This window comes from Carcharodon carcharias, chromosome 7 (genome assembly GCF_017639515.1).
Source record: "Carcharodon carcharias isolate sCarCar2 chromosome 7, sCarCar2.pri, whole genome shotgun sequence".
Taxonomy (NCBI): Eukaryota; Metazoa; Chordata; class Chondrichthyes; order Lamniformes; family Lamnidae; genus Carcharodon; species Carcharodon carcharias.
Window position 1 is genome coordinate 19,194,073 of NC_054473.1, and position 17,128 is coordinate 19,211,200.

At 44.2% G+C, this 17,128-nt stretch overlaps 1 protein-coding gene across 4 annotated transcripts in view; it reads left to right on the forward strand.

The window, feature by feature from the left end:
• The window catches only part of sema3fb (sema domain, immunoglobulin domain (Ig), short basic domain, secreted, (semaphorin) 3Fb), a 259,929-nt gene that overhangs the window by 240,185 nt on the left and 2,616 nt on the right, over positions 1-17,128 (forward strand). For 3 of the 4 annotated variants that reach the window (XM_041191096.1, XM_041191095.1, XM_041191097.1), the window contains 5 exons: positions 185-273; positions 1,230-1,271; positions 1,939-2,096; positions 8,864-8,931; positions 11,172-11,305. In XM_041191096.1, coding sequence (XP_041047030.1) covers positions 185-273; positions 1,230-1,271; positions 1,939-2,096; positions 8,864-8,931; positions 11,172-11,305 — 491 coding nt within the window. The remainder of the gene's footprint in view (positions 1-184; positions 274-1,229; positions 1,272-1,938; positions 2,097-8,863; positions 8,932-11,171; positions 11,306-17,128) is intronic. The other variant, XM_041191098.1, reaches the window with a different exon arrangement.

The window sequence follows — 17,128 nt, forward strand, 5'->3', positions numbered from 1 at the left end:
AATCACTTTTTACATTATCCCTGATGTCTGTCATTTACTTCCTGCTGCAAATTCCTTCTCGCCACAACATGTCCTCAGGTTTGCAGTCTGGTTGCAGTGTAAATAATGTCCCGAGTGTTTTTACAGGAAAAGGTAAAACCACACGTTTCAGCTCCATGACTCTGCCTTTTATCTTTCCATTCAGATCAAGGAACGGTACAGAAAGTGATTGTGTTACCCAAGGATGACATGGAGACTGAGGAACTGATTCTTGAAGAAGTCGAGGTTTTCAAGGTCACTGTTAACTTCCTTAATCTGGTTACCTAACAGTAAATCTGGTTACCTAACAGTAAATCTGGTTACCTAACAGTAAATTTACAATTTAGAAAAGACAAAATAAAGAAATGTTTGGGAATATTGGTCTTTTTAAAGTTTGTTTAAGATTTTGAAATCAATTTAAACTAGCAGAACCAAATAGGTTTACAGCGCAGAATGAGGCCACTCAGTCCATCATGTCACTGCTGGCTCTTTCCTAAAGCTACCCAAAATTAACCCCATTCTATCTCCACGTTGGCTCGCATCTCCCTTTGCTTTAAGTATTTATCAACTCATCCCTTATCAGATGCAACGATCTCTGCCTCAACTCTTCTCAGTGGCAATGCATTCCACGCTTTGCAAACTCGATTTCAAGACAATCCCCAAAACCTGATATTTAATGCTTTGTGACATTAAACCAGATACGGGTCAACACTACAACTCTGCAAAACATTAGTCCTGTTTAAATCCCAAATGTTTTCTCTTCTTTTAAAAATGTTTCCTGTCACTAATTTAATAAAGAGAACATTTGACAACCATTTCCTATTCCTCAAGAACACAAAGATTCTCTCAGCTACTTTCTCCCCCACCCCCACCCCACTACCCCCAACTCTCTTTTAAGCCTCTTGTAATGTGACAGTGCTGGTTTTCAGAGAGCTGGATTGTGCCAGACCCCAAAGGCATTTTTCCCCCTCTTAACACTTCTACCTGCCACCATTCTCTACCAGGGGCCAGACAGGGGCAGAATGGACAAGTCCAGCATCAGCTCATCAGAAACAAAAGAAGTTAGGCTGCTTGCCTTTCCAAATAGCAAAGGCAAGGAGACAATTGTGTCAGCTTTTAAATGTAAATATGCTTGCAAAATACTAATGCACTTGTGCAACCCTTTGTGGATCCTACTGTGTGTTGATAAATTCAAATATTTCATTTTTCAGATGCCAACTGAAGTAAAGACAATGAAGATCTCATCTAAAAGGGTAACAATCGCTTATCTACTTGACTGACAAATTGTAATAGCATTTAGGTTTAAGATTTTAAAATATCCAATTGAGGGGATTAGTTTCATGGTTCAAACCGGGAAAAAAGACTCAAAGCATTCTCTGACGAAACTTGCATGTTGAGGATTAAATACGCGTCTTCAAATGAATGTGGCTTCCTCAGCTCCACCTGGACTGTTCCACTTCTGGTTTCAAGGGTTGAATTTCTGCTTGTCTAATATTTGAGTTGCCTACCTTCCCTTCCCATGGAACGTTGACCATTTAGCTGCCTGAGTGAGTGAGTGAGTGAACAATCCACTCTCAGACCTGTCCCCCCTCCCCCCTCACTTTGTAATTGTGAAACCTACCTGCTTTCTAGTCATTCTTGATCTGTACACACATAAACCCCAGTTTAAATGCTTAGTACATGGTATAGAGTCAAGTGGGTGCCAAATGTTAAACAGCAGCACATTTTAAAAGCCTGATTACTTTTTCATGTGTCAAATATATGTTTGCGTTCGGTGCCTTCTGCTGTGATTTACAATGAATGATTTAACGGCAGATTTACATAACATCTCTCTTACATGTTCCAATCCTAAGTACTGTTCAGCGACGGTGACTGACCTAAATCCACAGTCTTAACATTTGTCTTTTTTGTTTCTTATAGCAACAGCTATACGTTGGCTCGACATTGGGCATTACTCAGGTTACCCTTCACCGCTGTGATGTTTATGGAGAGGCCTGTGCCGATTGTTGTCTGGCCAGAGATCCGTACTGCGCTTGGGATGGCAAAGCCTGCTCCAGATACTTAGCATCATCAAAAAGGTAAATGATCGAGCGACACGATGGGCTGAAAGTGAACCATTCACTCACCTGCTGTGTCGCTCATTGGCAGCTCAGTGTCAGCTCCTGGGCACAACATAGGAACCGGCCGAAAGGAAACAATTCACCTTCACCTGGTTCTATGTGGGTTCTCCACATTTCCTGTGTCAATTCTTGTACGCTTCACAGATCCGCTCAGATATTTTAGGTTGGTACCTCTCACAGATACTGCCAAGGATTTCCATGTTCTGAAGTGTTCACCAATCAGATTGCCCCTTTCCCCATCTACTCCTCCTGCCATAGTCATTCTCTTGAGCTTTATTATCGATAAGTTTTTCAAACCAAAATTTGAGGCAAAATATCCTAACTGCTATGAGGCTGATGTTTGCAGGAGTTCTATTAGCTTGTTGCCAGAGTTGGCACTGGAATTCTCCTTTTTCCACAGGCTTTCACCCCAACTCCTTTACTTATTAAATCCTCACACATACTCTGTCCAGTCTTGTTGGCATCCTGTACTACAGCACTTGGCGCTGCACCTGGCTTTCTCAAATTAAATCAATGCATTGGATATCTTGGCAAGAGCAGAAGAAGCCACAGTGGTGACGGAGGAGCAGTTTTGCATTGCTTAACAGCTCTGGTAGAGACAAGAACTGCACACCTGTGCACTAATGATCTTTCTTTTGCATGTGCCCAATGTTGGATGTGTTTTACGCACCCGTGTTGGATTTTGCAAGATTAGTGGCAAGAGTGTACTCACTGTAGGAAACATAGCAGCCAATTTGTGCACAGCAAGCTCCCATAAATAGCAATGTGATAATGACCAGATAAAATGTTCTAGTGATGTTGATTGAGGGATAAATATTGGTCAGGACACCAGACAGAACTCCTCTGCTCTTCTTCAAAATAGTGCCATGGGATCTTTTACACCTACCTGAAAGGGAAGACAGCTCCTCGGTTTAATGTCTCATCTGAAAGACAATACATATTCCTGTGTTACACTGCCTAAATCATGTGCTCCGGTCTCCAGGAAGGGACTTGGATCAACAATCTCTGACTCAGAGAAGAAAAAGCTATCAAGTGAGCCATTGCTGACACCCCACCCAGAGTAGGGGGTAAATTCTGCATGGCCTAGTACCATTGATGGCCTGTCATCCACATATCAGGGCACCATGAAGGTGCTGCCAGTGATTTTCAATCCATTGATTTAAATTTGTGAAAAATTGCAGACATTGTACCTGCAAGTTTCAGATACAAGCAGGATGGGCAGGAAAATGTCCTAGATCCAACCATCTTCAGCTACTTCGTCAATGATCTTCCCTCTATCATAATATCAGAAGTGGGGATGTTCATTGATGATTGCACCAGGTCCAGTACCATCCACGACTATTCAGCTACTGAAGCCGTCCTTGCCTGCATGCAGCAAGACCTGGGCAACATTCAGGCTTGGAAAGATAAGTGGTAAGTGACATCTGTGCCCCAATGGCCATCTCCAACAAGAGAGAATCTAACCATCTCCACTTAATGTTCAATGGTATTACCATCACTGAATCCCCCACTATTAACATTCTGGAGATTACCATTTGGAAACTGAACTGGACAAGTCGCTTAAATATTGCAGCTACAAGAGCAGGTCAGAGGTTGGGAATTCTGCAGAGAGTAACTCACCTTCTGACTCCCCAAAGCCTGTCCACCATTTACAAGGCACAAGTCAGGAGTGTGATGGAACACTCTCCACTTGCCTGGGTGAGTGCAGCTCCAACAACACTCAAGAAGCTCAACACCATCCAGGACAAGGCAGCCCGCTTGATTGGCACCCCATCCACAACTTTCAACATTCACTCTCTCCACCACTGATGCACAGTGCATACCATCTAAAAAATGCACTCCAGGAACTCACCAAGGCTCCTTCGACAGCACCTTCCAAACCCACAACCTCTACCACCTAGATGGGCAAGGGCAGTGGATGTATGGAAACACCACCACCTGCAAGTTCCCCTCCAAGCTACTCACCATCCTGACTTGGGAATATATCGCCGTTCCTTCACTGTCACAGGGTCAAAATCCTGGAACTCCCTTTCCTAACAGCAATTTGGGTGTACCGACACCACATGGACTGCAGCAGTTCAAGAAGGCAGCTCACCACCACCTTCTCAAGGACAATTAGAGATGGGCAATAAATTCTGGCCTAGCCAGCGCCATTCACATTCCATGAACAAATAAAAATAACAGAGATGAGGAGAAACTTCTTTAGCCAGAGAGTGGTGAATCTATGGAAGTCATTGCCACAGAAGGCTGTGGAGGCCAGGTCATTGAGCGTATTTAAGACTGAGATAGATAGGTTCTTGATTGGTAAGGGGATCAAAGGTTACGGGGAGAAGGCGGGAGAATGGGGTTGAGAAACTTATCAGCCATGACTGAATGGCGGAGCAGACTCGATGGGCCGAATGGCCTAATTTCTGCTCCTATGTCTTATGATCTAAAAAATGGATTTCTGGAAAACTGCATCAGCGGTACAAGTCAATGCAAAATTTACATTGGAAGAAATTTCTAATTATCACGGAGAATTAGATATAGATGAAAAAAAAGTTTCAAGCAAATTCAGTTCACTCTGCATTGTTACATAGGGCGGAATTTTATGTCCCTTGGCACATGCCCGGCCCGATCGGGCATAAGATGACGCGTGATGACGTTGGGCGAGCGTCCTGACATCATCGCGCACTCGTGCGATATTTCAGTTGGTGGGCGCGGGCGAGTGTCGGCAGCACGCCCACCGACAATTAAGAGGCTTATTAAGGCCATTAAAATTTTAATTGGTTGGGAATTTTTCGCTGCCCGTCCAACGATACAGTTGGCAGGGCGGGCGAGTCGGCCAGGCGGCCTTGGCATTTTTGAACAAGCTTCATCCAAGGGCAGGATGAGGTGTCCGAGATTAATTTTAAGAAAAGATGCAAGTGTTTGGACACAAATTTCAGCATCCATATGTTTAGGTGGCTCGTTCTGATTCATGGGCGTTTTTGCTGGATTTTTAAATCTGTCTTCATTGAACTTAAGCTCCTCAGTTCCCTGAGGCAGCTCTCTGTCTTCAGGGAGCTATCGTTGCGTGTTCCTCCCCCCTACCCCCCGCCCCCCCACCTCCACCGCCGTGCTGATTTCAGTGCTCGCCCTCCTCCCACCCCCACCCCGGCAGCACTGAGCCTTTCAACACACCTTTCACGCAGGCTGCCCGTTAATTGGCCAGCCAGCATGAAATCGCGGTGGGGGGGGAGCCAATCACCAGCGGCGATCCGTTCCCCGGCTGCTCCCGGGCCTGCCAATCACAGCCACCCACCGATCCGAAAATCCCGCCCACAATAAAAGTGTAGGATAGATATAAGAATTAGATCAAAGTTAATAAGGTATCAGTAACGAAGCAGATCTGGTTCCTGTCCCACTCGGGCCATGCAATGATGATCTATGAGAAACAACTTGTTAGAGTTTGCCCACAATGAAATATTATACCTCTGGTCTCTAAGTAGCGTTATTCACATTGAGAACTGTCTCACAGAACGCGTTTCTTCATGAAATGCCGCGGCTGTTAATTAGGTGGACATTCTGCAACACCATCGTCCCACAAACATTGATACGATGTGCAGCTGATATGACAAAGGTTGCAACCTTAGACAGAAAGCTCTGCTTTGAGAATCACAGCAAAATTCTGCAGAGTTTTGCCTCAGGAGAGTAGCAAATTGGGAGGAGAAGATGACAGGGGTCTTTGCTGAGCTCTGGAAGAAAGCAGCAGATTTTTTCTCTCCCTTATCCCATGCTTTCTTATTACCTGGTGATAGACCGTTAATGATTCACCAGTCACCTAAGTTCACCTTACAGCTACAAAAAAATCTATTTACATTCATAATATACAGTGGAAATAGAATTGGATTTCCATTATTTTGACACCACAGGGACCACCATGTCATCAACAGGCAGCCTTCAACTGATTGCCCTGGCCTTGGAAACAACTATGAAAGTATTTATTAAAATTAATTCACAATTGCTATCGATGCGATGTGTCACAGTCCACAGTGAGACACAATGCACATCTCACTTGTCAGTCTGCCTATGACACATTCGTGAGGGATTTTGATAGAATTCATAGAGAGAAACTGTTTCCACTGGCAGCAGGATCGGTAACCAGAGGACATAAGTTTAAATTAAATTGGCAAAAGAACCATTGGGGAAGATGGGGAGATTCTCGTTTTGTTTTTAGGCAGTAAGTTGATATCGTCTGGAATGCACTGCCTGAAAGGGTGATGATAGCATACTCCTTAGTATTTTTCAAAAGGGTAATGGATAGATACTGCAATGGGAATTCTTTTCAGGACTGATGGGTAGGGTGTTGAGAGTGGGACTAATTGGACTGCTTTATCAAAGAGCCAGTACAGGCACTGTTGTAATATACCTTTAAGGGATAGCAGCATGCCATCACTTTAAGTGAAGTGTGTCACGTAATCCAAGTTTCACTTCAGACTAGAGCGGGACACAGCGCACACAGCCCTGCTGCTGATGTCCTCAAGCTTTCCATCCATGTATATACGTTTACATGCACCTGTTCTTAATAAATGAACCCACAACGTGTTTGCAACAATCCCATATGAATAATATAACCTTTATATCATCAGAACACACACGACATGGTGGCAGCCACATGCACACTTCCCTTAAAGTGATGGCATGCCGCTATCCCTTAAAGGCATATTACAACAGGCTCAATGGGCCAAATGGCCTCCTTCCATGCTGCAAGATTCTATGGGAATAGCCCTGTCACTGCTGAGGATATGGCCAGTATCTCTTGGTTAACTTCACTGGTTCTCTTGGTTAACTTCAATGTGTTCTATAGTTATGTTGAAAAGCTCCTTGAAATTTGCACAAGGTGGATCCTGCACTCATTATATTTTTCATTCTGCAGCTGTGTCACTTCATTTATCATGGCTGCTGTCACAGTAGCGGAAAATCATTTTCTTTAACAATAAATTAATGCGGAGAAACCATCTCTTGACTATAGTGAGCCTGTCACTCATTTTTCTCTTAGGACTTTTAACTTCAGTTAGCCTAGATACAATTATATGTGAATTCAGTATTTTAATTGAGCACCAAATCAGATAGAAATTTGAAAAGAAAATCATTAATATTATTCAAAGTGAATGAGGCAGATTGTCAGATAAATTCAAGCCCTTTGTTTCACTGTTTGCCTCTCTCTCTCTCTGTGTCTCTCTGTCTCTCAATCTCCGTCTCACCTGAGTCAGAAAGTTGGGGATTGAAATCCCACTTCCAGGGCTTTGAGCACATCATCCAGGCTGACTCTTCTGGTGCGGCACTAAGAGAGTGCTACATTGTCAGAGGTGCCTTTGTCGATTGAGATTTGAACTTGGTCCTGTTCATGTGGAAATAAAAGATCCCACGGCCTTCCCTGAAGAATAGAAGGGGAATGTCAGGGAATGTCAGAGAATCTCACAGCACAGAAGGAGGCCATTCAACCCGCCATGCATGTGCTGAACTCGGCTTTCCACTTATTAATGTTTGGAGGACTGCATGAAATGCAAACCCTTTTTCATCTCCTTTACTGGACAATATGTCAAAGTTAAAATCGGGGGCAAAGATAGTTTTGCTTGCTGCATGTAACAATGATGCTAACATGTCCTTGAATAGTTCTATTAGGTGCAGTGCTATCAAACTGCCATCTTTGGTTTATAGCTTCGGATTTTTAAATACAGAACTAAGGTTCAGAAAACTTCCTGATAGGTAGGGGGAAAAGCGATAAACCTATCAATGAGAAAAGAATCTTCCCACTGCCTTTTTCTACCAATCAGAACATGGTGTTCTTTTCAATCTACCAGTGCGGTATTTATAAACCAAAAGCTGGAGCAGCCAACATAGTGCAACTGAGGCTTTGGGGCCTTGTAAGCAGTTAAGAAAGACCGAATAAAGGAAGACTTGTATTTATGTAGCGTCGTTCACAACCTCAGGATGTCCCAATGCATTTTTCAGCCAATTAAGTACTTTTTGAAAAGTGTAGTCACTGATGTAAGGTAGGAAACGCAGCAGCCAAGCTGCGCACAGCAAGCCCCCACAAACAACTATATGCTACACAGAAAGAAAAGACAGTTTGGACCAGTACTCTTATTTCCCAGTTTTTACTGTTTTTTCCCTTCTGGGTAATAAGCAGATAACTTGTTTCAGTGATGTTGAATGAGGGGTAAATATTGGCCTGGACATCAAGGATAATTGCCCTGCTCTTCTTCAAAATAATGTCATGGGGTCTTTTAAATCCACCTGAAAAAGCAGACAGGGCCTCACCCAAATGAGGGCACCTCCAGCAGTGCAGCACTCCCTCAGTACTACGCTGGGCTGTGAGCCTAGATTTTTGTGCTCAAGTTTCTGGAGTGGGACTTGAACCCACAACCTTCTGGCTCAGAGGCGGAAGTGCTACCAAGTGTGATACAGCTGAGTTAACCGAAGCTTGTGGGCTGCAGATGGCAGGGGTTGGTTTGTGGACACTATTGATATATAGGAGGAAAATTAAATCAGAGAAAGAGGCCTGGAAGTTGGGCACATCCCATGGGTGCTTTATCTAACCGGTGAATATTTGATGTTGAATCTGGGCACACAATGGACAGCATTTCTTACTTTCCACATGAACATTAAGTTCATTGGGAATAAAATTCAGTTAAGAATTCCAAACTGTGTTTAATGGTTCCTTACTTTCACTGCAAATTGTTTCCTTGTGTTTTTCACAGGCGAAGTCGAAGGCAAGACGTACGGCATGGCAATCCAATCAGGCAGTGCCGGGGTTACAACTCCAATGGTGAGTAGGAAGACATTCCCTTGTTCTGTGGAAAACAGCCATCATTTCACTTCCAACATGTAATGAATGTTCAGCAGTTAGTGAGTGGTTTGAAGAGAGGCTAGGGGAATAGAGAGATGCAAACAACATGAATTAGAAAGGTATACACAGCCAGGAGAGTTAGAGACATGTACACAGAGAGTTAGAGACATGTACACAATGAGTTAGAGAGATGTACACAGACAGGAGAGTTAGAGAGATGTACACAGAGAGTTAGGGAGATGAACACAGACAGATGAGTTGTGGGATGTACACAGACAGGAGAGTTAGAGACATGTACTCAGAGAGTGAGAGAGATGTACACAGACAGGAGAGTTAGAGAGATATACACAGACAGGAAAGTTAGAGAGATGAACACAGACAGGAAAGTTAGAGAGATGAACACAGACAGGAGAGTTAGAGAGATGTACACAGACAGGAGAATTAGAGACATGTACTCAGAAAGTAAGAGAGATGAACACAGACAGGAGAGTTAGAGAGATGAACACAGACAGGAGAGTTAGAGAGATGTACACAGCCAGGAGAGTTAGAGAGATGTACACAGAGAGTTAGAGAGATGAACACAGACAGGAGAGTTAGAGAGATGTACACAGACAGGAGAATTAGAGAGATGTATACGGCTGGGGTGAGTTAACGATGTATATGGTCTGGAGATTTATAAGGATGGACTTGGACCATTTCATTCAGAAAGATGTAAATAGTCAGGGGAGTTTGAGTAATATGTAGAGCCATGGGGGTTAGCCATGGTCAAGTGCAGTTCGGGAAGTGCATGTGGCTGAGATGAATTACAGAGGTGCACATGTCCCTGAGTTGGTTTTGGGTAGCCACACACACACCAAAACTGAAGCATCAACTGCAAACAGCAGCTTACAACACTTCACATATCTATAAACTGATCATATGTAAAATTTAGCACATAAAGTTACATTTGGGCATATTCCTACGTCCTCCAAATAAAGGATGTTAATGATAAATATGTATCAGTTAACATGCAACTTTTTAAATTAAAATGATAAATGTAAAATGTGGGAATGACTCTACAGAGTGGCATAACTTACACAGGGGATTTTTAGGCGTGCAATTGAACAGGAAGCTTCGATCCCAAGTCCTTGCAAACTTAACTGATCTCCACTGGAGTTATGGCAAGGAATCTGCCAGGGATATGGCCCCTGGATTAGCAAGGGTTAAAACTAGCCTAGGACCCTGCTCCTGGTCACCATGCAGTGACTTCTGGGAGATACACATAGAGAAAAGGAAAAAACCGCAATTCCGGAAAATCTGAAATCAAAAAGGAAATGCTGGAAATTTGCAGTGAGTCAGTCAGTATCTGTGAAGAAGAAATTCTGGTTATTATGTTTTGGGTGTGTAACACTACATTACAATCTTCTTTCTCATACATTTATAATGCAGAGACCTGTCCTCTGAAAACAAAAGGAATATGTTCAAGCCTTGCGCCTTTTCTGAATTACCTGGGAGCTTGGGGAGCCTATAGTTTCCTGTTGCTTTCTCCATGGCAATGCCTTAACCAGTCAGAGTTGACTTGTCAATCAATTAGCACCGTTTTCTCCTGTGGCATAAATGGTTGTGATTGTTTGAAATTTGGCATTCTTGTGTTTGTCCTGATGAGTGCAAGATGATAAACTTTGACGACATATCTCTCTTACAGGCAACGTCCAACTTCCTTTACCCCTTTACAGATGCTTGCTGATTTACTATAGTTTCTGCGTATGTAGAGATGTTCAGTGGGGACAGGTTGGGCTCAACTGTGTTGCCTTCCTGTAGCTGGATAGCTTACTGATCTCTATGAGCTGTCAATAGAAAATGGGCTACTTGGACAAGTAAGGGCAGGAGGGGGTTGGGGTTGGAGGCCCTGGCACCAGCACCTCTGGGGCCGATATCAACAACACTTAGTGCATTCAGAGAAAGAGGACAGCTGAAATATTTTGAGGAACAAACCATAAATTAATAATCTTTGTTTTATGACAGAATGATTTCATTGCATATTCTTCATTCAACCAGTTTGTTAACATTAAGGATAAGATAACAGGGCCTCTTTCAAAATAAATTGACTGTAAGGCATGAAGTTCATCTCAGAGTGTGGTACATTGTCTGTCTTTACTTAACTGAAGAGCTTCCTTGTATTTTTTAGTGGAATGGATGGTATCACATTGAGTCCTAACCCTCTTTTGGTACATTGACAGCTAATAGGAAAGCGGCAGAGACGGAGCAGTATGGTGTGGAAGGCAGCAGCACATTCCTCGAGTGCCAGCCCAAGTCCCCTCAGGCCAGCATTAAATGGGTGCTACAGCGACACGGCAGCGAGAGGAAGAAAGAGGTAAATCTATGACTGGGATTTATAATCTTCAACTCACCATTATCGAGTTTAATCACCTTGAAGTAACTCCACCGACCAAGCCATTAACGAACAATGCCTTATTCTAACAATGTCCTGTCAGCTTGTGTTTGCACTATATGCTGTGAGTTTTAGAAGAATCTAATATGGCTGCAGTTAAATCTTCAGAGAACATTCAATGTTGAAGGCCATTTGGCCCAACTGTTCAATGCTGGTGTTTATGCTCCACATTAGTTAGACCACAACATGAGTACTGTGTACATTCTGGTCACCTCATTACAGAAAGGATGTAATTGCACTAGAGAGAGTAGAGAGGAGATTTACAAGGATGTTGCCAGGGCTAGAAAATTGCAGCTATGAGGAAAGATGGGATAGGCTGGGGTCGTTCTCCTTGGAACAGAGGAGGCTGAGGGGAGATTTGATTGAGATGTAGAAAATTGTGAGGGGCCTGAGATAGTGTAGATGGGAAGGGTCTATTTATGTTAGCAGAGAGATCAGTGACTAGGGGGCATAGATTAAAATAGTTGCTAGAAGATTAGAGGGAAGTTGAGGAAAACATTTTTCACCCAGAGGGTAGTAGGGGTCTGGAACTCACTGCCTGAAAGGGTGGTAGAGGCAGAAACCCTCAATGTATTTAAAAGGTGTCTGGATATCCACCTCAAGTGCTGTAACCTGCAGGACTATGGACCAAATGCTGGAAAGTGGGATTAGGCTGGGTGGCTTGTTTATCAGCTAGCACTGACACGATGGGCCAAGTGGCCTCCTTCTGTGTCATAGACTTTCTATGATTCTATAAAAGCCTCCTCCCACTTTACTTCATCTCATCCTACTGACCTATTTCTCCCTCACGTACTGAGGGTTTCCCCTTGAACGTCTCCATGGGGAGAGTCTTCGGCTCGGTAAGCGGGGGCAGGGTCTGCTCACCGAGGCGTGAAATGACGTGGGGTGATGTAGAGCGTGCGTACTGACCTTGCCGTGCATCATTTAGATTTTCAGCACGCCCGCCAAACTGTCAAAGGCCTATTAAGGCCATGTAACTAACAACTAAAGTAATTAACGGAAGCTGCCGGTCCACCATTAAGGTTGGCGGGCAGGTGAAGAGCCCAGGCGGCCTTCACGTTTTTCATGGAGCCTTATCCACGGGCAGGATGAGTTTTCATGAATGATTTGAAATATTCTCAAAAATTTTTACTGAAATTAACGCACATGTCCCGACTCAGGGACCCCCCCCCAACCCCCACCCTCCCCACCCACCCCCACCCCCCCTACCACCCCCCCCACCCCCCCCCCCCCCCCCCCCCCCCCCCCCCCCCCCCCCCCCCCCCCCCCCACACACACACACACAGGGAGCGCACAGCATTTCCGGGTGTGCGTCATGCTGGGCGGGCCTTATTTGGTCGGAAATTTGACCAAAACCAGAAAATGCTGGAAAAACTCAGCAGGTCTAATAGCATCTGTGGAGAGAAAGACAGAGTTAACGTTTCGAGTCTGTATGACTCTTCTTCAGAAACAAATCCTGTCCGGGTTGCTTTCAGGCTCCCTGGGGTCAGGGCAGGTTGAGAAATAAAGCATATAGTATCCTAGGTTTTATTAACAGGGCTTAGAGTTCAGGAGCAAGGAGGTTATGTTATGATATATTCTGTTAATTTGGCCTCAGCTGGAGTATTGTGCCCTCTTCTGGGCGCCATGCTTTAGGAAGGACGTGAAGGCTTTGAAGAAAGTGCAGAAAAGATTCACGAGATTGGTCCCTGAGATGAGGAACTTCAATTACAAAGATAGCTTGGAGAAGTTGGGACTGTTTTCCTTAGAGAAGAGAAGGCTGAGAGGAGATTTGATAGATGTATTCAAAACCATGAGGGGTCTGGGCAGAGTAGATAGGGAGAAACTGTTCCCACTCGTGAAAGGAGCGAGAGCGAGAAGGGCACAGATTTAAAATAATGACAAAAGTAGCAAAAGCGACCTGAGGAAAAACTTTCGCACAATGAGTGGCTGGGGTCTGGAATACACAGCCTGAGAGAGTGGTGGAGGCAAGTTCAAACGAGGCACTCAAAAGGGAATTAGACCGTGATCTGAAAAGGAAGAATGTGCAGGATTATGGGGAAAAGGGAGGGAGATGGCACTAAAGGGTTTGCTCATTCAGAAAGCCGGTGCAGATATGATGGGCCGAATGGCCTCATGCACTGTAACAATTCTGTGATGGATCCTTATAATCCTGGGGAAGGCCCATCGCTGACCACTGATGCTGTTTTGGGCTGCTAATTAGTGATTGGGGTTGAGGTACCTTTTAAGGCAGCATCGATAACATTTGTCTGCATCTAATCCATGCAGTACCTGAGCTAAACTTGCCTTATATTGTCACCAGGTTAGCAAATATCAATGAATATCCCTCCTTCACTTTTAGTTGCAACAAAATTCCTCCATTTCCACCAAATATCAACCCCACCCCCCACCCCTACCCAAAACACACTGCAGAACAGAAACTCTACTTAGCAGCCATCACCAATGCCAGGAAGCAGGACCACCCCAGTTGACGCAGGCCTCCTGTGCTGATGTATAAGCTTCTCATCCAAGCACTTTTGGCTCAAGAAGCGAGCAGCCCTCAGCTGCTGGGAAGTGAGTCATCTCAGTAGTGAAGCTGCGAACACTTCCTTTCTCATGAAAAGGGTGTTGCTTATCCTAATTGTCAACCGAAGCCAATGTCAAGTACCGGGTTGTACGCAGCACTGGCAGGAAGGGTCTTGGTTAAATGAGAATACTTTAACGTTTTTTTTTGCTTTTGGTCCCTAGATTTTGTAGTGCTCATTGCACAGAGCTTAACTCATTCACAGCAAAGCCAAGTTTTGTTTTTATTCATTCATGGGATTTGGTCTTCACTGGCTGGGCCAGCATTTATTGCCCATCCCTAGTTGCCCTTGAGAAGGTGGTGGTGAGCTGCCTTCCTGAACTGTTGCAGTCCATGTGGTGTAGGTACACCCACAGTGCTAGTTGTGTGCAACTTCCCACAGCATACAGTTAACATCACCAGAGCATCTTCACAGGAGTTAGCCCATTGTGGAAGTGACATACAATATTTGTTCATCAGCTGTGCACAAGTTAAAGGGGCATTGCTTGTTTGTAGGTAGCAAAATTTAGCACCCTGCCCAAGAGAACAATATCAAGGGTTTGTCTGCATGCTGCACCTTCTGCACTAAGCAATAAACCAGTGCTGCTATCCAAGGGGGTAGATGGGAGAGCTAATTAGGGGTATGATCGCATAGTGGACGCAACGCAGAGATTTGGACTAATAAACTGGAGGCGTGATTTCAAATCCCACCACGTCAGCTGGGGAATTTAAATTCAGTTAATTATAAATCTGGAATAAAAACAGCTAGTCTCAATAATTACAGCCAAGAAACTATGGGATGGCCATAAAAAAAAACACAATCTGGTTCACTAATGTCCTTTAGGGGAGGAAATTTTGCGTCCTTACCCGGTCTAGCCTATGTGTGGCTCCAGAACCACAGCAAAGTGGCAAACTCTCAACTGCCTTCTGAAATGGACTAGCAAGCCATTCAGCTAATGAGAATGTGGCTCACCATCCTTCTCAAGGGCTATTAGGGATGGGAAATAAGTGCAGTCCTTGCCAGTGACACCCATATCAGTGAAAGAATAAAAGAGAATGATGTAGCATTGTAGCCGGACCTAGTGCAAGCTGGTAATGGTGCCTAAAGGGGCACTATAAATGGGAGTGCTGCTGTGTGAAGGGGCATTAGAGCTCGAAGTGGTGCTATCTGTAGGGGTAGTATAATTGGGAGTGGTCTCTCTGAAGAGGCACTGTAATTAGAAGTGGTGCTATCTGAAGGGTGAGTTATAATTGGGAGCTTCTTTTTTTAATTCATTCATGGGCGTTGTTGGCTAGGCCAGCATTTATTGCCAATCGTTAATTGCCCTTGAGAAGGTGGTGGTGAGCTGCCTGCTTGAACCACTGCAGTCCATATGGTGTAAGTACACCCGCAGTGCTGTTAGAGAGGGAGTGCTATCTGAAGAGGGAGTTATAATTGGGAGTGGTTTTACCTATTATTAGACTGATGATATCTCAAGAGGCACTAGAGCTTGAAGTGGTGCTATCTGTAGGGGAACTATAATTGGGAGCAGCTAACTTGCAGACTAACAGCTTTTTACTTTGTTGGCTCCATCCTGTTTCACAGCTTAGCAGAGCTGAACATTATTACGTGATAGATGTCTCAGTGAATGTCACACATCCTGTCTGCAACCCATACAAGCATACAAAATAGGAACAGAAGTAAGCCATTTGGCCACTCAAGCCTGTTCCGCCATTCAATAATATCAGGGCTGATCTGTTTGTCTTTTGCATTCCACATTCCCATCTACCCCCCAATAACCTTCGATTTCCTTGCCTAACAAGAATCTATCTACCTCCATCTTAAAAATATTCAATGGCCCCGCCTCCACCATATTCTGAGGCAGAGAGTTCCACAGTCACACAACCCTCTGAGAGAAAAATATTTCTCCTCATCACTTTCCTAAAAGAGCGAACCCTAATTTTAAAACAGTGCCCCCTAGTTCTGGACTCACCCACAAGAGGAAACATCCTTTCCATGTTCACCTTGTCAATACCATTCAGGATCTTATAAACTTCAATCAAGTCACTCGTCACTCTTCTGAACTTCAGTGGAAACAAGCCCAGTCTGTCTAACCTTTCCTCATAAGACAACTCGCTTATTCCAGGTATCAATCTAGTAAACCTCCTCTGAACCACCTCCAACACATTTACATCCTTATTTAAATATGGTGACCAAAACAACACACAGTATTCGAAATGTGGTCTCACCAAAGCCTTTATAACTGAAGCATAATGTCCTTACTCTTTGATCAATTCCTCTTGTAGTAAAGGATAGCATTCCATTAGCCTTCTTAATTACTTGCTTGCTAAGCCCACACCAGAGCTTGTATTTTTCATAGAGGGAATGCAGTGGAGGATCACCAGACTAATCCCTGGGATGAATGGACTGTCCTATGAGGAGAGATTGAGGAGACTAGGGCTGTATTCTCTATAGAATAGAAGAATGAGAGGTGATCTCAATGAAACTTACAAAATTCCTAAGGGTCTAGACAGGGTAGATGCATAAATAATGTTTCCCCTGGCTAGAGGTGGTGTTGTGGGGGGTGGGGGGGGGGGGGCGCAGGTCTAGAAGCAGGAACACAGTCTCAAAATAAGGGGTAATTAAGCCAGTTAGGAGTGAGATGAGGAGGAATTTCTTCACTCAGAGAGTGGTGAATCTTTAGAATTCTCTGTCCAAGAGGGCTAAGGAAGCTCAGTCATTAAGCATGTTCAAGAGAGAAATTGATAGATTTGCAGATACTAATGACATCAAGGGATGTGGGGATAGCACAGGAAAGTGGTGTTGAAATGGAAGATCAGCCATGATCTAGTTGAATGGCAGAGCAGTATCAAGGGGCTGAATTGCTTACTCCTGCTCCTATGTTCCTATCCTCATAACCAAGGAATAAATTGTGTGGTGCTTCAGATGTTTTGGTTATTTCAGCACAAATTTACCCCACCAGGTAATCAGCAAGTAGTTTTTCACCAGAGGTTTTGGATCAGGCTCATTTTAGCTGCTGTTAGACGTAAGTAAGAGCCAGACACATTCCCTGATGCCGAGATAATAGGGCTCGTTAACAACACCATCGCACACTGGCCTGCCCTCTTGTCTGGGAGGTTGAATCATGTTGGTCTGTGTGCTGTTGTCTTGAGTTCTGTTTAGCACTGACAGGACAAAGGTCCAGGCCAAAGGTTCCTCCCTG